The sequence below is a fragment of the Embiotoca jacksoni genome, unplaced genomic scaffold, assembly GCF_022577435.1.
Source record: "Embiotoca jacksoni isolate LCO1_2020_lvr unplaced genomic scaffold, fEmbJac1.0.p SCAF_54, whole genome shotgun sequence".
NCBI lineage: Eukaryota > Metazoa > Chordata > Actinopteri > Embiotocidae > Embiotoca > Embiotoca jacksoni.
Genome location: NW_027185408.1, coordinates 372,279 through 398,260, shown reverse-complemented (window position 1 = coordinate 398,260; position 25,982 = coordinate 372,279). Strand labels below are relative to the sequence as shown.

Here is a 25,982-nt window from a genome sequence, read left to right as displayed (position 1 = left end):
TTAGACGACATGCTATAGTATGACTTTTTTTTTTTATCATATTTTAGACGACATGCTATAGTATGACTTTTTATTATCATATTTTAGACGACATGCTATAGTATGACTTTTTATTGTCATATTTTAGACGACATGCTATAGTATGACTTTTTATTATCATATTTTAGACGACATGCTATAGTATGACTTTTTATTGTCATATTTTAGACGACATGCTATAGTATGACTTTTTTTTTTATCATATTTTAGATGAAATGTTATAGTATGACTTTTTTATCATATTTTAGACGACATGCTATAGTATGACTTTTTTTATCATATTTGAGACGACATGTATGATTGTTTATTCAATTTTTAGATGACTACTAAATGACAGATGGTGAAGTAGTTAGCACTTTAGGCTCCCATGGAGAGGTTATAGGTTTGATCCCGTTCTCGCTATTTTCACAGTGTTTTTTGCATGTTCTTCCACTATCTGATATTTTCATAGTATGACTTTTTTTTTAATTTTTTAGCCGACATGCTGCAATGATTTTTTTTTTTTAATCATATTTTGGATGACATGTTATAATGAGTTTTTTTTCCATATTTTAGACATGTTATATCATGATTTTTTTACGACTTTTTGGAGTATGACCTTTTTCTGAACTGACATGCCTCAAATTACTTCTCACCGTGAGTCACCTCAATCAGTACACAATGAAAAAAAAAAAGTCTCTTTTGGACTTTTTTTTTTTTTTACCTGTGGCTTACCCTTACAGGGACTCGCCTTAGGAGTTCTTGCCCTCCGTGAACCTTGTGTTACCTCGGCGGGTAAACCATGAACCTTGCGTGTTACCTCGGCGGGTAAACCGTGAACCTTGCGTGCTACCTCGGCGGGTAAACCGTGAACCTCGTGCGGTGTGTTACCTCGGCGGGTAAACCGTGAACCATGTGCGGTGTGTTACCTCGGCGGGTAAACCGTGAACCATGTGTGTTGTGTTACCTCTGCGGGGCTCGAACCCGTGTCTTCATGAGGTCGTTTCCAGCTGGGAGTCGGCGTCGTAGACCGCAGGACTATCTTCGGCGCCGGAGAATCAGTCGTGGCAGGAGAAAGTCACTCAGAGCTTCCAGAGACTCAGCCGACAGTCTGGTTAACTCAACAGGTAAAAGATTCTACTTCACCAAGGTTGATATTAATGGTTCAGATTCCACCTGTTGATGGTGATTCAACTTTTAGTGAAGTTGAAACGTTTGGGGAAATTGAAAAAGTTTTGCATTCACAACACGTTACAGGAAGATATTTAATATCACTGCAGACCCCTTTGAAAACATGTATATCTACTATCCAAAGAATGTCTGCGGCAATTTTGGTCGCATTTGAATGAATATTTGTGGACGGTGGAGGTATAGGTTGCAGTGAGCTAAAGATTTGTCACAATGCTGCCTAACTCCTTGGAAGATTGGTGGCGCAGTGGTTAGCATTGCTGCCTCTCAGCTGGACGGTTTGGGGTTCAATTCCACCCTTCTGTCATAACTCACAAAAAAGGACATTAGTAATTTCTGACTTTGAAAATGCCAGTTATTTTTTGAACAACATGCCGTAGCATGACTTTTGGGTCACTTTTTGTCCACGACACCACTGGCACACCGATCGACTAAAACAAATTATTTTGATAACTTTTAATTCCAAACATGTTCAGAGTGCACAGACTCAATTTCAAGTCGGTCCGAAAAGATCTGTGGGAGAAATTCGTTAAAGTACAACATGTGTGAATCGCTAAAAATGGTGACTAAATTCACCAAGGTTGTTATTAAAGGTTCAAATTCCACCTGTTGATGGTGATTCAACTTTCAAAGAAGTTGAAACGTTTGGAGAAATTGAAAAAGTTTTGCATACACTACACATTACAGGAAGATATTTAAAATCACTGCAGACCTCCTTGAAAACACGTATATCTACTATCCAAAGAATGTCTGCAGCAATTTTGGTCACATTTGAATGAATATTTGTGGACGGTGGAGTTATAGATTGCAGTTTTAATTTTTAATAATAATGTTTTTCTTCAAGTTAAGACAAAACGAGTTCAGATAGGCCTTTACACATATATTCTAAATTGAAAAAAATAAAACTCCAAAGTGCAAGCAAAAGAATGAAACAGCTTATTGCTTGAATGTAATGTTTTGCGTTATGGACAACATGCATAAGTTAGTCATCCACATTATGGATAACAAACTCTACTTTTAGGTTACTAGTTTTGCATGAACATGCAAATTCCACCGCTAACAATCCAGGCGGGAATTGAACCTGGTGCATCCCGACTGAGAGACGACAACACTGACAGGTGCACCACTGTGCTGGCATCCATAACTTTAACGGAAGTCATACTTATAGCATGTCGTGGAAAACATGACTTTTTGATCATATTTCGGACGACATGCTATAGTATGACTTTTTTTTCATATTTTAGACGACATGCTATAGTGTGACTTTTTTTAATCATATTTTGGACGACATGCTATAGTATGACTTTTTTATCATATTTTAGACGACATGCCATAGTATGACTTTTTTTTTATCATATTTTAGACGACATGTTATAGTATGACTTTTTTATCATATTTTAGACGACATGCCATAGTATGACTTTTTTTTTATCATATTTTAGACGACATGCCATAGCATGACTTTTTTATCATATTTTAGACGACATGCCATGGCATGACTTTTTTTTTTATCATATTTTAGACGACATGCTATAGAATGACTTTGTTTTATCATATTTTAGACGACATGCCATAGTATGACTTTTTTTCATATTTTAGACGACATGCTAAAGTGTGACCTTTTTTAATCATATTTTGGACGACATGCTATAGTATGACTTTTTTTAATCATATTTTGGACGACATGCTATAGTATGACTTTTTTTATCATATTTTAGACGACATGCTATAGTGTGACCTTTTTTATCATATTTTAGACGACATGATATAGTATGACTTTTTTTAATCATATTTTGGACGACATGCTATAGTATGACTTTTTTATCATATTTTAGACGACATGCTATAGTATGACTTTTTTTATCATATTTTAGACGACATGCCATAGTATGATTTTTTTAACATATTTTGGACGACATGCTATAGAATGACTTTTTTTTTATCATATTTTAGACGACATGCTATAGTGTGACCTTTTTTATCATATTTTAGACGACATGCCATAGTATGATTTTTTTAACATATTTTGGACAACATGCTATAGAATGACTTTTTTTTTTTTATCATATTTTAGACGACATGCTATAGTATGACTTTTTTTTCATATTTTAGACGACATGATATAGTATGACTTTTTTATCATATTGTGGACGACATGTATGTTTGACTTTTTTCATATTTAAGACGACATGCTGTATGTATGACAGTTTGTTAAAGTTTTCTTTGATGACTTTACTAAATAACAGTTGGTGAAGTGGTTTGCACTTTAGGCTCTGATGCAAGAAGTAATTGCTTCGGTCCCATGCTGGGTTATTTCCCTTCGTGATTTGCATGTTCTTCCACTATCTGAAATTTTTCAACAACATGCTATAGTGAGGTTTTTTTTAGAAATTTTTGGATGACATTGTATATGATTTGAGTATGATTTTTTTTTAATCATATTTTAGACGACATGCTATAGTATGACTTTTTTTTATCATATTTTAGACGACATGCTAAAGCATGACTTTTTTTTTATCATATTTTAGACGACATGCTATAGTATGACTTTTTTATCATATTTTGGACTACATGCTATAGTATGACTTTTTTTTATCATATTTTAGACGACATGCTATAGTATGACTTTTTTTATCATATTTTAGATGAAATGCTATAGTATGACTTTTTTTCATATTTTAGAAGACATGCTATAGTATGACTTTTTTATCATATTTTAGACGACATGCTATAGTATGACTTTTTTTTATCATATTTTAGAAGACATGCTATAGTATGACTTTTTTATCATATTTTAGACGACATGCTATAGTATGACTTTTTTATCATATTTTAGATGAAATGCTATAGTATGACTTTTTTTCATATTTTAGACGACATGCTAAAGTGTGACCTTTTTTAATCATATTTTGGACGACATGCTATAGTATGACTTTTTTTCATATTTTAGAAGACATGCTATAGTATGACTTTTTTTCATATTTTAGACGACATGCTATAGTATGACTTTTTTTAATCATATTTTGGACGACATGCTATAGTGTGACTTTTTTATGATATTTTCGACGACATGCTATAGTGTGACTTTTTATTATCATATTTTAGACGACATGCTATAGTATGACTTTTTTATCATATTTTAGACGACATGCTATAGTATGACTTTTTATTATCATATTTTGGACTACATGCTATAGTGTGACTTTTTATTATCATATTTTAGACGACATGCTATAGTATGACTTTTTTATATCATATTTTAGACGACATGCTATAGTATGACTTTTTTTTATCATATTTTAGACGACATGCTACAGTATGACTTTTTTTTTATCATATTTTGGACTACATGCTATAGTATGACTTTTTATTATCATATTCTGGACGACATGCTATAGTATGACTTTTTTTTTATCATATTTTAGACGACATGCTATAGTATGACTTTTTATTATCATATTTTAGACGACATGCTATAGTATGACTTTTTTTATCATATTTTAGACGACATACTATAGTATGACTTTTTATTGTCATATTTTAGACGACATGCTATAGTATGACTTTTTTTTTATCATATTTTAGATGAAATGCTATAGTATGACTTTTTTATCATATTTTAGACGACGTATGATTGTTTATTCAATTTTTAGATGACTACTAAATGACAGATGGTGAAGTAGTTAGCACTTTCGGCTCCCATGGAGAGGTTATAGGTTTGATCCCGTTCTCGCTATTTTCACAGTGTTTTTTGCATGTTCTTCCACTATCTGATATTTTCATAGTATGACTTTTTTTTTCATTTTTTAGCCGACATGCTGCAATGATTTTTTTTTTTTTAATCATATTTTGGATGACATGTTATAATGAGTTTTTTTTCCATATTTTAGACATGTTATATCATGACTTTTTTACGACTTTTTGGAGTATGACCTTTTTCTGAACTGACATGCCTCAAATTACTTCTCACCGTGAGTCAACTCAACCAGTACACAATGAAAAAAAAAGTCTCTTTTGGACTTTTTTTTTTTTTACCTGTGGCTTACCCTTACAGGGACTCGCCTTAGGAGTTCTTGCCCTCCGTGAACCTTGTGTTACCTCGGCGGGTAAACCATGAACCTTGCGTGTTACCTCGGCGGGTAAACCATGAACCTTGCGTGTTACCTCGGCGGGTAAACCGTGAACCTCGTGTGGTGTGTTACCTCGGCGGGTAAACCGTGAACCATGTGCGGTGTGTTACCTCGGCGGGTAAACCGTGAACCATGTGCGGTGTGTTACCTCGGCGGGTAAACCGTGAACCATGTGTGTTGTGTTACCTCTGCGGGGCTCGAACCCGTGTCTTCATGAGGTCGTTTCCAGCTGGGAGTCGGCGTCGTAGACCGCAGGACTATCTTCGGCGCCGGAGAATCAGTCGTGGCAGGAGAAAGTCACTCAGAGCTTCCAGAGACTCAGCCGACAGTCTGGTTAACTCAACAGGTAAAAGATTCTACTTCACCAAGGTTGATATTAATGGTTCAGATTCCACCTGTTGATGGTGATTCAACTTTTAGTGAAGTTGAAACGTTTGGGGAAATTGAAAAAGTTTTGCATTCACAACACGTTACTGGAAGATATTTAATATCACTGCAGACCCCCTTGAAAACATGTATATCTACTATCCAAAGAATGTCTGCAGCAATTTTGGTCGCATTTGAATGAATATTTGTGGACGGTGGAGGTATAGGTTGCAGTGAGCTAAAGATTTGTCACAATGCTGCCTAACTCCTTGGAAGATTGGTGGCGCAGTGGTTAGCATTGCTGCCTCTCAGCTGGACGGTTTGGGGTTCAATTCCACCCTTCTGTCATGACTCACAAAAAAGGACATTAGTAATTTCTGACTTTGAAAATGCCAGTTATTTTTTGAACAACATGCCGTAGCATGACTTTTGGGTCACTTTTTGTCCACGACACCACTGGCACACCGATCGACTAAAACAAATTATTTTGATAACTTTTAATTCCAAACATGTTCAGAGTGCACAGACTCAATTTCAAGTCGGTCCGAAAAGATCTGTGGGAGGAATTCGTTAAAGTACACCATGTGTGAATCGCTAAAAATGGTGACTAAATTCACCAAGGTTGTTATTAAAGGTTCAAATTCCACCTGTTGATGGTGATTCAACTTTCAAAGAAGTTGAAACGTTTGGAGAAATTGAAAAAGTTTTGCATACACTACACATTACAGGAAGATATTTAAAATCACTGCAGACCTCCTTGAAAACACGTATATCTACTATCCAAAGAATGTCTGCAGCAATTTTGGTCACATTTGAATGAATATTTGTGGACGGTGGAGTTATAGATTGCAGTTTTAATTTTTAATAATAATGTTTTTCTTCAAGTTAAGACAAAACGAGTTTAGATAGGCCTTTACACATATATTCTAAATTGAAAAAAATAAAACTCCAAAGTGCAAGCAAAAGAATGAAACAGCTTATTGCTTGAATGTAATGTTTTGCGTTATGGACAACATGCATAAGTTAGTCATCCACATTATGGATAACAAACTCTACTTTTAGGTTACTAGTTTTGCATGAACATGCAAATTCCACCGTTAACAATCCAGGCAGGAATTGAACCTGGTGCATCCCGACTGAGAGACGACAACACTGACAGGTGCACCACTGTGCTGGCATCCATAACTTTAACGGAAGTCATACTTATAGCATGTCGTGGAAAACATGACTTTTTGATCATATTTCGGACGACATGCTATAGTATGACTTTTTGATCATATTTTTATTTTACCTTTGGTTTGTGGCTGTGGTTTACCCTTACAGGGACACGCCTTAGGAGGTCTCGTCCTCCGTGAACCTCGTGTGTTACCTCGGAGGGTAAATCGTGAACCTGACGTGTATGACTTTTTTACCATATTTCGGACGACATCCTATAATTTGACTTTTTGTTCATATTGTGGACGACATGTCATGCTATGATTGTTTATTACATTTTTAGGTGACATTACTAAATAACCGATGGTGAAGTGGTTAGCACTTTGGTCTCCGATGCAAGAGTTTATAGGTTCGATCCCATCCTGGGTTATTTACCTTTGTGATTTGCATGTTCTTCCACGACTTGACATTTTTCGACGAAATGCAATACTTATTCTTTCCAGAAACAGTTCTCTGCAGTGCAAGTCATTCAATCCGTAAAAAACATGCAGTCATTTTCACATTTTATTTTGTTTCCTATTGTTCATGCTGATGTCTGCAAAAGAAAAAAAAATAATTTATACCTGAATTTATTTTTAAACATTAGTTTTGTGCTTATTTACTTATTTTGCTACTACCATGCTACTGTGATTGAAAACATTGTATATACTAGGTCGATAATGTATTTAGCATTTGCTATATTTTCAAATGTATAACTATCATTTTGATCAGATTTTTGTTATATTTTTTGGGGTGATGTGTTAAACTCGTTGATGTGTGTGTTGATGTGTCTATTGATGTGTATGACTTTTTTTTTTATCATATTTTAGACGACATGATATAGTATGACTTTTTTTTTATCATATTTTAGACGACATGATATAGTATGACTTTTTGTATCATATTTCGGACGACATGTATGTTTGACTTTTTTCATATTTAAGACGACATGCTGTATGTATGACAGTTTGTTAAAGTTTTCTTTGATGACTTTACTAAATAACAGTTGATGAAGTGGTTTGCACTTTAGGCTCTGATGCAAGAAGTAATAGCTTCGATCCCATGCTGGGTTATTTCCCTTCGTGATTTGCATGTTCTTCCACTATCTGAAATTTTTCAACAACATGCTATAGTGAGTTTTTTTTAGAAATTTTTGGATGACATTGTATATGATTTGAGTATGATTTTTTTTTTAATCATATATTAGACGACATAACGGACTTTTTTTTTTATCATATTTTGGATGACATCCTATAGTAGGACTTTCTTTTTCATATTTAAGACAACATGCTACAGTATGACTTTTTTTTATCATATTTCGGACGACATGCTATAGTTTGACTTTTTTATCATATTTCAGACATGCTATAGTATGACTTTTTTTTTTTATCATATTTGAGATGACATGCTGTAGTATGACTTTTTTTTATCATATTTCGGACGACATCCTATAGTTTGACTTTTTATTCAAATTTCGGACATGTTATAGTGTGATTGTTTATTAAATTTTTATATGACTTTACTAAATAACAGTTGGTGAAGTGGTTTGCACTTTAGGTTCTGATGCAAGAAGTAATAGCTTTGATCCCATGCTGGGTTATTTCACTTCGTGATTTGCATGTTCTTCCACTATCTGAAATTTTTAGACGACTTGCTATAGCATGACTTTTTTTTTTATCACATTTAAGACGACATGCTATGTTATGATTGTTTACTAATTTTTTTAGATGACAATAGTCAGTAACAGGTGATGAAATGGTTTGCACTTTGAGCTCTGATGCAGCAGGTTATAGGTTTGATCCCATACTGGTTTATTCCACTGTTTAGCATGCTCTTCCCATATCTGACATTTTTAGACAACATGCTATAGTATGACTTTTTATCATATTTCGGACAACATGCTAAAGTATGACTTTTTAATGACATTTTGCACGATATATTCTAATATGGCTTTGTATTGATATTTCGGTCGACAGATAAAAATCCAATAAACAATTTCTCCAGTTGCAGAGTCCATGTGACGTCCGTGAGTGCTCTTGCAGAGAGAGCGGCAATGTTACTTTTGAAATATGAGACTGGCTTTATTTTGGTCAACAAAAACATCTTTTGACAACTTTTTGTAGAAAGACAGAAAAAGTTTCTAAATTTTCATGCACCACACACTTCACCTTTAAAAAAAACCAAAAAAGTTCCATGACAGCAGGCTGTTTGTTTACTGCCTGTCATTCTTCCAACATGCTGCTGCGTCCGTCATCACAACCGATGATTTGTTTCTGAATCACTTTCTGTCCTTGTGGTTTGCAACTAAAAGGATGTATAGTGACTGTGGATGGATTAAAAGAAAACGGAGTCCTGGGCACAGACAAGTAAATCCCCCCTCATCTTTCTGATATAGGAGGAAGACATTCCCTCCAGGAAATGTTGCGATCGCAATAAATTAATGCAAATACAGGAAATCTCTGCAAAATTTGTGTGACTTTTCAATCTTGAAATAAAAATATCGTTATCAGAATCTCTGCTGAATTTATTAAATCATAAAGTTAAGAAAAATAAGGGTTCCAGAGTTCAGGAGCCCCATGGACTTGTGCCAAGTACACCCACTCTGTAATCCATCCATGACAATTTACACTCTGCATACAGTACATTCAATGTAGGTGAAATGACAGACAGACATACAGATGTTCCAGCTGTTCATGTTCCACAGTTCACTGCATCGACTCAAGTTTCCTGGAAAGAACTTCAGCTGTAATTACAGGGAACATTATAATTTCTATAGAACCGCTCCATTAACAATCACAAATATGGTCATTATTTTCTAATCACTCTATTCTTCACATATATTTAATTGCCTTTATTTAAATTATCTATTTATATTTTTAATCTGACCTGTTCAGACAGAAAAGAGGTTATGGGAGCAATTCAATTGGAATTATGCAAATGAACCCTCCGGTATCAAATTGCACACTTCTTTCCAGGAAACTCACCAGGAAATAATCAGGAAGTCGTAGGAAAAAAAAAGAAATTGCATGTTTTTAGGCGTTATTTCCAAAGATTCAACAGATGTGACCAACAATGAACTGATCTGACTTTCGTGTACTTTATATCATTCAACAGAAAAGTGTTTATTTCATACAATACGCAGAAAAAAAATCCATGACAGTGAACTAAAGAGTGATTTAATGTCAGCTGCCTGAAGTTTACTGAAGAAACCAGGTCTGAATGTTTCACGTCCTTCAACGTCCGGGCCGTTAACGCAGGTTTTCACAGTGATTCTCAGCCTTTCTGATTTCAGTACAATAAGGAGAAACCAGACATTTAAAAATACATTCATGCACTCGTGGCTCATATTTGAATTAAACACACACATCAAATGAATCGTAATTCTCTTTGTTTTCTCTTTGAGGAGGCAGTTCCAGCGTCCGACCTCTGGATCACAGTCAAACATCCCACATCGCCATGGTAGCACCCACTGACTCATTATCACCCCGAAACAACACCAAACGTTTCACACGTCATGCTCTAACGACTACATTTACCTTCTTTTTTTAATATTTTTTTCTAAAGCGTTAATGGTGGAATCAGCACCGGGCTCTCTGCAGCTCCGGGGGACGGCACCTCTCTTGTACCGTTAAATGAAGTTTGGGGAGTGTGAGAGGAAAAAATCAATATCAATCAATATCAAGGGTTGACAGCTTTTTCTCTCCACAGATTTGGAGATGCCCAGAGCTTTTCGTTGTGAAAGAGACTATATGTTTGGAGGAGAGAAGATAAATGCTCCTTGTTCGGCCCTAAATACAGAAAAATAAGGGTGAAAAAGAGGATTCAGGTCAGAAACTACACGACTGCTGCAGAAATGCTGTTAAAGGTGAGCTGGGGAGTCTTCGGACGCCTGTTATTCCACGAGTGGGTTGCTGTTTTGTTTGTTTTATGCACGTGGCGCCACCCGTTGGTTTGTAGCCTACAGTTTTTGGACTTTCGGCCGTCGCCATCTTGCTGTTTTCAAACCACAAATGACCACAAGGTTCAGATTGGGAGCACTAATTGCCCCATGCTAAGCTAGGCTAATTGCGTTGCTACTTCAAACGCAGACTTTGGGATTGGTTTCGAAGAAAGCAAATTTTCCTTATTCAGCAAAGATAACACTTGTTAAAGGCTGACAGTAGCAGGTGTAAATACGAAGTGAGATCGAACTTTGCCATCTGCTGTTGAATTCAGTGGAACAGATCTGGTCATTAATTGAAAACGTCTGTCTGTGACGGCTCAGCCCACATGTGGAGGAGTCTTGACTCCAACTGGCTGATGTGAATAATTCCTTCAGACGTTTGGATGGCTCGGTGGCCCACACGTGTCCCTGAGAGGCTGATTTTGACTGATTTCATTAGATAGCGTCGGTGAGTCGCCTCGAGGTGGGCAGAGAGCCTCATCGGTCAGACAACAGTGGGACGGTGGAAGCTCATTTCTGGGTCTCTTTTTTAACAAACATTGTGCTTGTAGAAACTTCTTGGTGAACGGCAGCCCGTCACGTTTACTTCCTGGGCTCTAACGGTCGCCGTGAAATCGGCAAAGCAGAAATAGTTCCAGCTTCTAACGTCCATTAAAACCTTATTTGATCAAATAAATTAGATATTACGTGTTAATCAGAACGCTTCAAGGGTGATAGTAGAGGCTGTTTCCTTCTACTTCCAGTCAGTATGTTACGGTAGGCTGATGATGTCATGACTCTAGATGTGCATTGATTTACAGGCACTGAATGTGGTGTGTCTCAGCCAGAAAGTAAATAGGAGTACATATTTCCCAAAATGTAGAACATCCCTCCTGCCAAATCAACCAAACTTTTCTCTCCTAAACAGATATCTTATTAGTTATTGTAAAAAAATGTAAGTTTTACTTCCTGACCCAGATTCAAAGTCGTGTCATCGCCTGAGTTCCTCACGTTACATGAATAATTTGTGATTTCACCACAGACCTGAAACTGGAGCAGAGAAACATCAGATTTTGGATCAAATTTTTGGGGAATAGAACGTTTTCAACACGCCCGCTTACAACCAAGCGTTCCTGAGCCCACGCAGTGATTTCCACTACAGAATCATGGCTGTTTTTAAAGCAGGGAGCTGAGTAAGGGGTGGGGCGGGGAACTATGACTGCTGTTGCATTATTGTGTTGTCATGTTGGAGAACCCTGTTGCCATGGTGCCACAGTTCAGGTGGTTTACAGTGAATGTTTTCCCCTCGGACGCCTCAGAAGGTCCCAGTAGAACTCGGTGTTGAAAGTCTGACATCCAACTAACAAACAGCTAATTGTAAAAAGTTCGCCCATTAACAACAACTAAGTTCTACAAATGCACCTCTCAGAACTATTTGCAGTTTACCTTATCGCACGTTATTGCTGATCACTTAGGATTCGAAACGATCTGTTTAAACAAAAGTCGATCCTGAAGCCATGTTTCCTTCCTTCCCACCGACCCACCGACCTTTTTCTGCAGCAGTCTGTAAACTCCAGCACGGTTAGAGGCATCAAATCCAAATCTTTCTAAAAAATAAAATATAAGGAGAGCAACAAGAAAGGTATAATCAACGACAAAGTGTGCTTTAAGGGAATTAAGTGTGTTGCGAGGAAGGAACCACTCACTGCTTTGTGCGGGATTGCCTCCACACACATACACACACACACACACACACACACACACACACACACACACACACACACACACACACACACACACACACACACACACACACCTCGCTGTGGGCAACCGTTCTTGACTGAAGGTAAAAAATATCTGGGCTCCTCAGAGTAACCTTCTGCAAAGAGGCGCTGCTGAAGTCCTTTTTGTTGCCGTCGGAACACAAGTCGAGTCTCATCGATTAAAATGCCAAAATCAGTTTATTTCAGTGGTTTGGCTCAAAGGGGCTAAACGGGTCTTTGTGGGGGTTTGACGCGTGAATTAGTGCCGTGAATCGGCAGGAAGCTGCTTTGACGGTGCCGGCAAACCTCAAAATCATAAAAAACACCAAAGATGATTAAAATAAATGAAAAGAAAAGCAGGAAATCTTTAACATCTGAGGGGCTGGAAGCGTTACATTTTGGGCATTTTGGCATAAAAAACGACTAAAATCATTACGATTTGAGTTGAAAATCATTTTTCTGGTTCAGGGTGCGAAATTATTACGTTTAATTTATGACAAAGCATCGTGTCTCTAAAGCTGCAGGATAAATCCACTGCAGTGAAAATATTTCCCCCTTAAAATGTCATGAAAAGAAAATACTCAAATACAAGAAGTTCAGTTTGCCGATGAGTAAATGTACCTGGTTACATTCCACGACTGATCGCTGCAGCATCAGAAATAAAACGTGAAAGTTAAAGTAACGAACACTGAAGCCCGGCGTGACGCCACGTTATTCGTGTCCTCGTTTTCCACCGACGCCGACAAACAGGAAACACATAAATGATGGACCGACAGTAAAGAGTGACGGCGGACCTGCAGAGAGAAAATCAAACTTCAGACAAACAAGACGCAGACGAGTCACTCGCACTCTGATTAGAAACAACAATTCAGCCACAAAAACAAAACCCGGACACGTTCAGAAGCTCTTCCCTGATTGGATGTGATATTCGAGTTTTGCACAAGATGCAGACTTTTTGTTTTTGTTTTTGTTTTTTGTTTTTCTTCTACAAGACCTGCTTTTATTTGGCTAGCCGGCGGATCGATATCATGCGACGCCCGCGGTCCCGGCCGTGCCGTGGAGGCTGAAGGAGACGAGAGGCAGAATTTTTCTCCCCCGGGAACCTCTTCTCGCTGCTCGGTGACGACACGGAGAACCTGGTCTGTAGTCCCCGGTGGTGAAACTGAGGTATTGCAACAGCAGCGAACACGACCAACAAGCATTTGTTTTTAAGCACCGCTGATGCTGATAAAAGAGGTTCCAGGTGGAAGTTCAGTCTGTCGTTTTCTTTTTGTCCTCTGGTTTCTTCAGCAGACGTATTTTTTTTTTTTATATATTTTTTTTTATTCCTGTTTTCTTCTCCAGAGTCTGAGTTCAGGTCCCTTACGGACTCTGCTGCTCCATGTTATCGAGCAAAGGGTCTTTCTTGACGAGCTGCAGATGTCTGACGGACCTCCACACCCCGACGTAGCTGTCGCTGGCCGACTGAAAAGAGGAGGCGCTCTCCCGGTGGAAGTGCTCCCTCTGCATCTCCAGCGCCTCTTTATCCGTCATGACGCGAGAGTTCAAGCCGGCGTCGCCGTCCCCGGTCCACGGCTCTCCGTTGGGCAGATGGGTCGTTTCCGCCTCCTCCCTCCCGTCGCTGCTGAAGCCTCCCTCCGTGTCCGGCTGTCCGGGGTCCGATCCGTGGCCGCTGCTGCTCAGCGGCAGCTTCTCCCGGTACGGCTCGCCGGGCAGCCCGCCGTCCTTCCCCGCCTCCCCCAGGTCCTCGTACGAGCTCTTCTTCTTCGTCTCGAAGTACTTGACCACGCAGTAGGTGATGGAGCCGACGGTGTTCACCACCACGCCGCCGATGAACAGCCCGGTCGGCGCCACGTTGTTGAACGCCACCATGCCGACGGTGATGGTGGCGATGCTCTTGACCACGCCCACGAAGCTGGTGGTGACGGCCGAGTTGATGTAGGTGCAGTGCAGCGTGGTGAAGTTCATGGCGCAGCCGATGACGACGCAGATGCTGAAGATGATGCTGATGCGCGGGTCCTTCCAGCCCTCGTACGACCACATGTTGATGGTGTCCATGGAGATGATGGAGCACACCAGCAGCACCTGGCGGAGACACGCACGGACAAACGGACCGAGTCAGAACGGAGGACAGAATTAAAGACGGCAGCGGGTAAACAAACAGGAGAGTCCGTACCGGGGAGGCCATGATGGCGATGGCGTACTGCGCGGTGAGCGGCCCGTACTCGCTGTCCAGACTGGTCTTCTGGATGTGAACCAGGTAGGTGGCGTGGATGATCACCGCCAAAACACCGGTGATGTAACCGACCGGATCGCCGGTGAGGTCGCCAGCACCTGGAGGGGAAACGACCAAAAGAGGTTTTCAGTTTTTCCTCTCCATAGCTTTGTTTTTCTGTTGTTGTGTCTTTCTGCATCGATTGTTGTTGTGTTTGTGTCGTCTTCGTGTATATATCTGGTTTACTGTGCAAAAAACACACCGAGTCCAGAAGTCACACAGACTAACAATTTAGCGAGCTAACAGGTTCCTCAAATGGCCACTAGAACATTTAAACTTTACAGCAGAAGCAACAACTGGTACAAAATACGGTTTTGGTCTCGGTAGTTAATTTCCTGTTCACGATAACTGTTTCACGTATTTTAATAGAACTCACCGCTTAAATCGAATTAAGGCTAAAAGTTATGCAGAGTTAAGGGCGGGGCTGCTTTGAGTGACAGGCGAGTGCATGAAGCTCCACCCACACATCGAGAACCGCTCTGTGGGTGACGTCGCCATGGCTACAAATGTTTTAAGCTACCGTCTGATTTACACGAAACTTTTAGCCAACTGAGACAAATTTATGATTTTGTAAAAGTTAAGAAAAGTTCGGTTAAAAGAATGATTGTTAACAAATCAGTCACTTACAGATCAATAAAATGTTATTTATCATCGGCAAAAAACTAACGTGTTGCAGCTACATGCTAACACCATCAACAAGTGTTGTTCAAGATTGAGCGTGATATTTTTCTTTTACCAAAAGAATGATTGTGCTCACGGTTTAAAGAACCTTCTTTATCAAAGTCGACACTCTCACTACGAACATCTGTGGTGATATAACGTCACCGGTCTTTAATATACGCCGTCCTTAAGGTCTCTTCATAGTGCTGAAGGTGCAGATGAGCTCTCATCACCAGCGAGGCAATTTAATGCTCCTATTCATAGGATTTGTGTCTCTAAAGCCCCGTTTGTACAGGATTTATTTCTGTAGGTAATAAGATGGGCTGATTCTAATATTACCTGCCCAGCTCAGTGCTTTTAATCCAGTCTGGAGTGAATGTAGTGATTCTTTTCTCTTTTTTTTCCACACTCTCCTTTGAGCTGAAAACCGACTGCTTTTTTTTTTTTTTTAACGATCCCATCCTCGTCCTCGTACTTAAAAGTGGATTTTTCTTTTTTTTTCACCTGTATTTTTATCAGCTCAGTGTGAAAGTGGAAAATGTTTATTCAGCAGGTTATCATGCAGGTATTGTTGTTCTCTTTGAGCCCCCTTCAGCCTCTATTAGTTACCATTTAGACAAATTGGTGGCATCAGAAGCAGCTGAATCATCTATGAGCAGCTCTGGTCTGCTGTGAATCATCGATGTTCAGACATTTATCACAGATAACTGTGATCCTGAAGAAAAGGTAGAAATGTGGCGTTTCTAAGGCAACTTCTTTTTCTAGGATTTCTAAGCAGATTTCTGGATGTTCTTCTCTGCTCAGTAGTCCAGTTTTATTTTTTTTATAGAGCAGATCCTGCAATGTCATGAACTTTAAAATCCCATCTGGATTGATGAATTAAATAACCAAAAACCACAGGGAATATTTGATCCCCCCCCCCTCCTCCAAATGAAGATGAAAAGGCTCCTTCTCGTTTCCCTGAAAACGACTTACTTATGATCCAGTTTAAAAGCGACACGCATACATAACATGTTGACAAAATGACATTATCTCACTTTATTAATCCACGAAAAGACGCCTGGAAGATGCTAATATTTGATTGATTTATTTTTACTCGGGGGCGGAGGCAATTATCACCGAGATTAAACCCAGAATGATGAATCTGTCCATTAGATTCATCTTCTGCACATTTCACAGTCCGTGTTTCAACGCTCACACTGAGCGGCATCAGCACAGGAGATGGATTCAGGAAATGAATTATCTTTAGAGTTTTTTTGTATTTTCTCTATTTGTTTATGACTTCAGGATCATTAATAGTAATGGAGGAGCTGGGGAAGCTGATTAAGGATCCGTATGAGACACAAAAGTTATTGCAACATTTAAACTGCTTTAACTGGGATTTTTATGGAAGAACAATGTTGTCAGGATGCTTATGACAATTAAAATGACATTAAAAGGAGGAACGGATGGGAGAGGGTAATAACAGGAAGATCGTTGGATGGAAAAGAAGGTTTTAAAATCTGTCGTACGTTACTTAACGGAACCGTAATTCTTTTCCATGTGTTGGTTCTTGAAATGGTGCCGACGTACAGTTAGATTTCATGCTAACGGCCGTTACAACTTACTTACTAAGCTAGCATTATATTTTTTATGGAAACACATTTCTTGTAGTTCCTGTTTATGCTAACGTACATTAGTTTGTTTAATGGTACATGATTTTTATGCTAATGTACATCGTTCTTTTGATGCTAGCATTGTTTTTCATTCAAATTGTTCTTATCCTAACACACGATAGTTCTTTTAATAATAATGTACTTTAATGATTGTTTCAGGCTGATGTTATTTTGGTGTAAATGTTCTGATGGTTCCTTTGAGGTTTGTAGCTCAACGCTACATTAGCTGCTACTCACAGAAAACACTCAAATGTCTGACAGAGCAGTTTGTATAATTCGGTGATTCGTTTTTGATTTGGAGAACGTGACAAATCTTTTCCTCTGCAGAAAATGTGTTTTGCATTGCGATGCTAAATTAATGGATCATTCTTCCAAAATAACAAACGCACAGTTAATGTTCATGCAAATTTCAGGGGAAACTGCTGCTAATTCAACCGCTTTGTGCAGCAAAATAATCACAGAACAACTCTGGATTCAGGAAGTCCTGGAGAGATGGCGATAAGAGTGTGTGTGTGTGTGTGTGTGTGTGTGTGTGTGTGTGTGTGTGTGTGTGTGTGTGTGTGTGTCTACCAGCCAGCGCAGCTCCTCCGGTGGTGATGAGCACGGCGGTGACCACGCCGACGGACGGCACGCCGTTCTTGAGCACGCACACGCCGATGCTGAGCGTGAAGAGCGGCAGGCAGCGCTTGAACACGACGTACATCGGCAGGCTGAGGCCGCGTAGAGACCACAGCGTGAGGGTGGACTGCAGCGTGGACAGGATACACACCGACGCAAACTCCTGCACAGACAAACACACACACACACACACACACACACACACACACACACACACACACACACACACATCAATCAAGATGTTAGACAACCTGAACATTCAGACGTGGACATGCCAGCGTCCTGGTTTCTGATTACTGAATGCTGTTCGTGCAGAAACATGTAACAAATACAAAATGGTGTTGTTGTTTTTTTAAATAGACTTGAGGAAGTCAGCATTGCCATATTTCTCTGTTAGTTTTCTGTTAGTTTGGCTTTAGTTGCAGCATTAAGGAATCTGGAAAAAGTCTGTATAGTACATACCACCCCAAACCTCTGGATGGCGCTCTACTAAAGGTCTATAATGGGTCCGCCCACATTTAGATTACAACTTCAGTCTTGACTGTGATTTTAGTCTGCGAACACTTTTGGCCTTAAGGTTTGTTTTCGCACTCTGAAGGACGGACCAATCAGTGACCAGTGGGAGGAGCTAAGTGCGTTAAAGTTTGAAGTTTGTTTAAGATTTCGGTTAAAAGACTGGAGACCATCCTCAATGGTGTGTGGCCAGACCATAGACTGTGTTTAAAAGTGTTCGTAGCTTCCAAGTTCGAAAAGTGAGGCCAATGCTGAAGTGGCTTAAAGTGCAATACCACCGAGGGCCACTAGGGGCTGGCATAAAAAAAAAAAAATTGGAATTTCTTTTTTTTTCCACAACTCATCATGGTGTTATCAGCTAAATTGCTTCCTTTTTATTCGTTTTCTGGTGATCTGATCTTCTGGAAATAATTCCATCTTTAAAATTATATTAGAATTATAAAAGAAGTATGTTTGGGGGTGTGTCTGTTTGATTGACAGGACCTCGGCTTCCAATCAGATCGAATGCTCACTCCTCCCCCGCTGGTCCAAAAATTCAGTATCTTAACTTCACAGGTCTCCAGCTAGCATATTCAAGTTCTCCCTTATCTTCATCATACAGCTTTCTGTAATCAGAATCATATGACCTTCACGTGCCCGAACAGAAAAGGATACTGAACAGGCTGATCGGGTCCAGGCTCGGAGTCCAGAGGTCTCAGCGTCTCCTGATTCAGAACTTCTGTTCACCGTGGAGGGACTTTTCATCATTTGTTTTTGAAAGAGGGGAATCATACAACTGCAAGGAGTTAAATGACCAAGATACAAAAAAGCCACAAAGTCTCTCAAAAGGAGAGCAAATGCTGCAGAATTGTAAACCATCCACAAAGGGTCACAAACTGTCCAAAAACATCCACAAACTGTCCACAAGGGGTCGCAAACTGTCCAAAAACATCCACAAACTGTCCACAAGGGGTCGCCAACCTGCCACAAAGGGTTTGTCTGTCTTCATCCTACCCAGATTTGCTAACATGGGAACACAAGCAACCAGCGTTCAAAGGAAAAAGTTCCCGGTCAATATGTTTTCATTAATTTGATTTAATGTTGGGAAATTAGTTTGAATTGTTTCTTCGTGCCCGCCCACATTGAGACTGCACCAATCAGAGTATAGAACCAACACAGTGCTGCTATCACTGCAGGGAGGGAAATAAAACTCAGCAAACTGGAGCAACCAACTTCACTAAACATCTGCAATGATCTACATATTTTATACTTTCATAAACTAAATAAATGTTCATTTTAATTCAGCTGTAAAAAAAAATTACAACTTTCTTCGGGTGCATTTTTACTGCAGTGATTTGTACAAACAGTCAATAATTGTTAATGAGTCTATCAGTCAGTCAGCAACTCAGCCGATCTGTCAGTCGGTCAATTATCCAGTCAGTCAATCAGGTGGGGTGGGGGTAGGGTGGGGTGGGGGTAGGGTGGGGGTAGGGTAGGGTGGGGGTAGGGTGGAATTTTTAGGGTGCTGCTTTTTTAGCAATGATGTAAAAAAAAAGATTTCAGGCATCCAGAAGTTTCATATCAACTCTTAATGTTAACTTTTTAGCAATGTAGTGATGAACTGAAGATGAAGTTTGTCTTGAGAAATGTTTTTATGTAAAAACCCAATTTTGACAGTTGTTTGTTACCTAACTAAATAAATACAGGAACATCAATTAAGAAAATAACATCAGACACCAAAAACAGAAGGCTTGAAGAAATGGTTTTACTTTTCTGCATTTAAACAAAAACACAGTTACAAGATGTATTGGCTGACTTTGAATTTTGGGTAAAAATACTTGTGATAATATTCATTTAAAAAGACGTAGATTTGTTTTCAGACATTGTTTTTATCAGTTTGATAGTTGGAGGCTTTTTTTTTCTTTTTTTCTTTTTTTTTTTTACCTCAAAATGAAACAGGCTACCACTGGAAGTCTTTGGATTTCTGTTTTTTGAGAATCACCAAAAAGTGCCACTGAAATGAAAGCGTCAGTTCATGTTTTTACCTTGGAGAGCTGCCGGCTGAACGGCGGGATCGCGACTTTGCCCAGCCGCCTGAGGGTCTCCAGAGTGAGCGCCGCCGTGCTGCTGGTGAGGAACTGGATGAGCGTCAGGTAGTTGAAGTGATAATTACTGATGAGGAACTTCAGCAGGATGTTGAGCGAGCCGGAGAAAACGCCGTGCGCCACGGCCACGGAAATCCCCAGCAGCCGTCTGTTATACACATCCATGGTGGTGCTCTGCTGGTTTTGCTTTAAAGAAAGCCAAATAGGAGATGGGAAGTAGGCTACTTTTTGGCAGGGATGAGTCCTCTCACAGCGCGGTTTGGAGAGCTTTCTTATCGGGGATGAAGGGGGAGGATTTGGGTTTTTACGCACAGCCGCGAAGCGCTGCTGTTGGACGGAGAAACGGGAGGAAAGGAAGGACGTGAGGCTGCATAAAACCCCGCGTTAGCACCGCCAGTGAAGGAGAATTAATCTGCATTCAGGAGCTTTTCGTGAAAGAAATGATTACAAAAATGTGAAGACAGAAAAAAGGGAAGGAGATCCTCGGTTCGGTTCTGCTGACTCTTCGGTTTTTCTTCTTACTTCAAACTGCAGCTCAGACTCATTCTCCTCTGCTGCGCGGAGTTCAAAAAAACACAAACTCTCAGTTCAGGTTTTAGTTTCCACTCATTCATTATTATCAGCAGAACATCTTTCAGGAGTGACTTTCTTTGCGCTTTTGGCTCCTGAAAAAGAGAGAGAGAAAAAAAACCAACCTCCGGTAACTATGAGAGGGACGCAGAGGAGGAGAGAGGTAGAAAAGAGAAGAGGAGGAGAATCCCCAGGAATGAAATCTGCAGTAGAGTACAGTAGACGCGCAGCAGCAGATGTGCAGGAGGTGTACAGTAGAGGGGAGGTCGTCCTCTGAGAGCGCAGCCAGTGAAATATGACATTTTGCCGCAGCGACTCTTGGCTGAGCACCCGAGAGGGAGAGAGAGAGAGTGAGAAAGGGGGGAGGGAGGGGAAAGGGGGAGAGAGAGAGAGAGGGGGGGGGGGTCTTTACTTGTTATATCATAGAAGTCATTGTACTAAAATACACCGATTATGTTGACCTCACCACGTGTCTGCCTGATCATTTATTCCTCTATTGTCCAGTTGATTTATGTGCCTTTTCTTTTCGTAGCTCTTAGAAGGTTAATGTACCTTATTGTGCAATTATCCCTTTAAATAAACTATAAACACATTAAGTATCCACAAAATACCAAAAAGAAAGTTTATTTTAATAACTAAATAATGCAGAATCAGATATTACATCTTTTGCTATCAATGTTCTGCTTTTCGGTTTGTTTGTTTGTTTGTTTGTTTGTTTGTTTGTTTGTCTGCAAGACTACAGAAAAATAAACAGCTTGATTTTCACGAAACTTGGTGGAAGGGTGCAGCGTGGGCCAAAGAATAACCCATTACATTTTGGAGTGGATCCGAATCACGGGGCCGATTCACAAACTATTTTTCCCTTTCGTTAACGACGTGAGAGAATGCGGCTGCTAGCTGCAGTACATCCTGAAATCCAGTGGAGGGCAGTGAAGTTCAATCGTGACAAGACGTCACCAAGAAATAGGACGACTCTGTATCACAGTCTATTTACAGGCAGCCGTACAGATCCACCCGTCAGTCCCCAACAGGTCCGAACCCTCAGGTCAGCAGAAACCAGTCGGGTTAAACTTGGCGAAGGTTCGGAAAAGATTTCTCAAAAGAAAGACACGTCTCTTTTATTTTTTTTGTAGGCACGAACTCCCGGTCCACCGGGAGAAAGTCATGGGTTTTATCCATCTTATCACCCACAAGCTGACTCACAATTATGAGATTAAACAGTCTTTGTTATTTGTCACACGACCTCCTTCAAATGACCACAGCGCCGGTCATGTGCGTGGACTTTCCGAGGGTGACGCCGCCTCGTTAACCTCCAGCGGACCGACGGGTTTATTAAAAACCGGCCACAAGCATCTTTCACAAACATTTTTATACGGGTCTTGTAAAGGTGTGGATGTTTGATCCCCAATGAAAACCTTTTGGGTTCGTCTCGTCAGGACCGGATTGGAAATCATCTCCCAGTCGTGGTGATCTTCGTTTCATGAAAGCGATCAGTTGTAGAATTAAAACCGGTTGGATGGCAGCTGCTTCTGTTTGTATCTGTTTGTCCCTCGGTGAACCTTCGTCTCTCTTCACTCAGTTCATGCAAAAGCTGATTTATTGCTGTGACAGAAAATGTGTATGTTGCCAAAATCTTCTTTTTAAAAGATGGAATAAATCAGAAATGTGTCCAGGACGGATCCAGGATTAAATAATGAGCCGATTTTACAGATATTAAGTTTAGAAGTACATCTGCAAGAAGAAGAAGCAGAAATGTACGAACACGAGTCTGATCGAGGGTTACGAGGCTGATTTCTTTGTTTTGTTAAATGTATTTTGAATCTATAAAATGAGCCCGAGACGGTCTGAGAGCCACAACGGATCTGAAACAGAAAGAAACAGCAAAATCTCACGTTTGAGTCTGAAAACAGGAAATTAGCTCAAAATATCAGTCTATTTATTTTTTCAGTCGCCTGTAAAAACTGCTTTAAAACAATTTTTGAATGTGACTGAGACTTGATTTGGCCTAAACCAGAAAGTTTAAAGAATCCTGCAGCTTTTCTTTCTGTAGATAAAAAATGTTTGGATATTTGCCAACAGTGCGACTCCTCCTCCTCCTCCTCCTCCTCCTCCTCCTCCTTATCAAAAAACAAAGACATCATCAGTCATAACAGGCGTGGAAATGACTTGGACAATATTTTAATTGAAATATTTCATCAGAAAATCAGTTTCCAGGCCACAAGGGAGGGAGATCCGCCGTTATCCAGCTCAGACCATTAGCTTCCAATTAACACGCAGAGACAGAGGGAGACGGAGACGCTTTCAAACGAGGGGAGATTAAGACCAGGCCGAGGATTTAGACCGGGACTCTTCTCTCTCTGCAGGGGAAAAAAAACCCGACAAATCCATGCATCCATTGTTCCACTGACTATAGGTAATATAGATTAGGCCGAGTAATTTGACTTAAAACAGGATGAACAGGCCTGAGTCCATTTTAATGTGGATTTACAAATGAATATGTAGCACATGGTGGTGATGGAATGAGGAAACATGCAAAGTGAAGCCAGTGAAGTGTGCAAATGTGCATTTAGTGACAACTTCAGAGTTGTGATAAAAAAAAAAAATAAAATAAAAAAAATAAAAAAAAATAAAAAATTATATTGCAGCAGCATTTCTCAAAACTTGCAATGCAATTTGCAGAATTTTTTCTTTTTTGGTAATAGTTGAGAAATTATTTTAATTATTTTTTCCAACACAGGTGGGTAAGTGTTCCAGTTGCAGTAAAACTCGTTCCCACTACCGACTATGGGCTAAACGAGGAGTCGAGTTTGTTGAAAAAGCAGGTTTTGTTTAGAAATGTTTACTTTGTGCTGCAATGATTTCAGCAGAGCTTTTATTTCGTACATTTATTGCGTGAATTGAGTAAAATTGTAAGCTCTCGCAAACATCTCAAAGACGAGTTAAAGTTCTGTTCATTATATTGGAATCGCATTTTTCCAAAATTTCTTACAGAAGAAATTGTTGGGAAATGTGCGTTTTTACTATATTGACATTAATGTTGTGGAGTTCTTCTGCCCCCTGGTGGGGAAAAAAACTGGTTCACCTGTGAGCTTTGTGCTAACGTGGTTAAATCTACTTTAAAACTTTTTTTTGTGCGTCGACATTTTTTAACAACTGTTTCGAAGATCTTACAAACTGTTTTGATATCTACAACTGAAATAAATATATTTTTAATAACATTCTCGTTCCTAAAATGTTCTTTTAGTGACAGGACAGTGACCTTCTGACTGAAAACGAATGGACAGCGTTACGGTGATATCTGCTGCTTTATTGAAGGCACTGCACATACAAGTCATCATTGTGGACCAGCATATCTACATGATGGTGGCATTTTAAACCAGAACTTAGTCACAGTTGACATTTCCTCTCGAGATGAACTGAATACCACAGCGATAAGGGAGAAAAAATATGATTACGTGGATATTACTCTCACTGTGAAACATCCTGATTTACAAGATACAATTAGAGGAAACTTTATCATAAATACATTTAAATATCATTTAATAATAAAGGATTATTTTAAGCAGTGAAAACTTGTGAATGAACCAATCGTTGTGAAGCAGGTGGCGTCAAATACAAGCGCGACTCCGGTGCTTTACTCGAGCCGACACGATGCTTCGCTAAGTACGACGTCCTCAGAAGTACAGTAGTACTGGTGTGTGTGTGTGTGTGTGTGTGTGTGTGTGTGTGAGAGTGTGAGTGTGTGTGTGTGTGTGTGAGTGTGTGTGTGAGTGTGTGTGTGTGTGTGTGTGTGTTTTAAGGTGCTGCACTGTGGTTTCCAGCCGACAGGCAGGCGGGCGTGTAGATCTTCACCGTCTCGTCCCAGGAACAGTCCAACACCTGCAGACAACACAGCCAATCACATGCTGTTACAGGGTAAACGCCTTGCTCAAGAGCACCAAGTGCATCCTGGGAGTTCAACCTACAGCCACAGCTTCTATAACAAATGTTCAAAACACTGCATCCAAAAAAATAAAGATAGAAATAAGGAACTTCAAAATTGCAGCGATACAAAATACGACAGAATGACTGTCAGGAAGATTTAGGTAAAATGATGCAGAAGACTTTTGGAATATTATTTACTTCTCATTTATTCATCCTCCTGCTTCGATTCAAAAAGATGCAGGTTTGACCGAAACCTTCAATCGTAGTTTTATTGGTGGAAGATGTTGAAGACTTTTATGTAATTCTGTTTTCTACATTTCTGAGTCTCCAGCTCGAAGCTTCCCGACGTGTTTTCAAGCCGCAGATTATTTTTGCCGTCCGCCGTCAGCAGGGAACATTCGGTCCTCGTGTTCCTGCAGCTTTTTTTTTTTTTTTTCTCCTCTCAATTGTGGTGTTTTTACCTCTAATTGCTGAGCAGAAATGTTCCCGGCGGACCTTTCAGAGCACACGCAGACGAACACGCCTGTTCAGAAATCACAGGAGGTTGAGTTCAGGTTCAACCGTCAGACGGAGAATAAGAACGAGACGGCAAAGCTCACCAAACAGAAAAAAAGCAACGGACTTTTATTGTTGTTAAATAAAAGCAGAATGAGACCCATATTTAATTGAGAATATACCAAAGACAACATGTCAATGTTGTTGTGTAAGAAATATCTGCTCATTTTGAATTTGATGGCAGCAACGTGTTTTAAAAGTCGGGACACGGGCACGTTCACCACTGTGTTGCATCACCTCTCCTTTTAACAACACTCTGTAAACGTTTGGGAACCGAGGAGACCAGTTGCTGGAGTTTTGAAAGTGAAATGTGGTCCCATTCTTTATGATCGTTCTGATTTCAGCTGCTCAACCGTTCGAGGTCTCCTTTGTCGTATTTTTCAATTCTTGATGCTCCAAATTATATTTACATTTTACACAGCATCGTTTTGGAAACTCTCAGCAGCAACACCTGAATCAAAGTGTGTTCAATCATGTAAAACTCTTCGTGTCAAAGTGTTTTCTGGTAAAAAAAAAAAAAAAAAAAAAACATCTGCAGAAGTTTGAG

General features: G+C 39.7%; 2 protein-coding genes across 3 annotated transcripts in view; both read right to left on the bottom strand.

Moving 5' to 3' along the window:
• Positions 1-8,957: 8,957 nt before the first annotated feature.
• Positions 8,958-21,124, bottom strand: slc35d3 (solute carrier family 35 member D3). The gene is made up of 4 exons (XM_069172601.1): positions 20,327-21,124; positions 17,742-17,952; positions 14,758-14,915; positions 8,958-14,666 (listed from the first exon to the last, which is right to left on the bottom strand). The coding sequence occupies exons 1-4, from the start codon at positions 20,549-20,551 to the stop codon at positions 13,944-13,946; spliced, it is 1,317 nt and encodes a 438-aa protein (XP_069028702.1). The 5' UTR covers positions 20,552-21,124; the 3' UTR covers positions 8,958-13,943.
• A 3,118-nt stretch (positions 21,125-24,242) lies between these two features.
• Positions 24,243-25,982, bottom strand: part of pex7 (peroxisomal biogenesis factor 7) — a 31,162-nt gene continuing 29,422 nt past the window's right edge. For both annotated transcript variants that reach the window (XM_069172592.1, XM_069172591.1), the window contains exon 11: positions 24,243-24,835. In XM_069172592.1, coding sequence (XP_069028693.1) covers positions 24,752-24,835 — 84 coding nt within the window. In that variant the 3' untranslated portion in view covers positions 24,243-24,751. The remainder of the gene's footprint in view (positions 24,836-25,982) is intronic.

Bases quoted from the DNA above. Each gene is read 5' to 3' on its own strand.
- slc35d3 (XM_069172601.1), bottom strand. From the start codon at position 20,551: ATGGATGTGTATAACAGACGGCTGCTGGGGATTTCCGTGGCCGTGGCG. The intron at 14,916-17,741 runs GTAGACACACAC...TTTCCCCTCCAG, and splicing joins CGGAGGAGCTGCGCTGGCTG to GTGCTGGCGACCTCACCGGC. The intron at 14,667-14,757 runs GTACGGACTCTC...TGTCTCCGCCAG, and splicing joins TCGCCATCATGGCCTCCCCG to GTGCTGCTGGTGTGCTCCAT.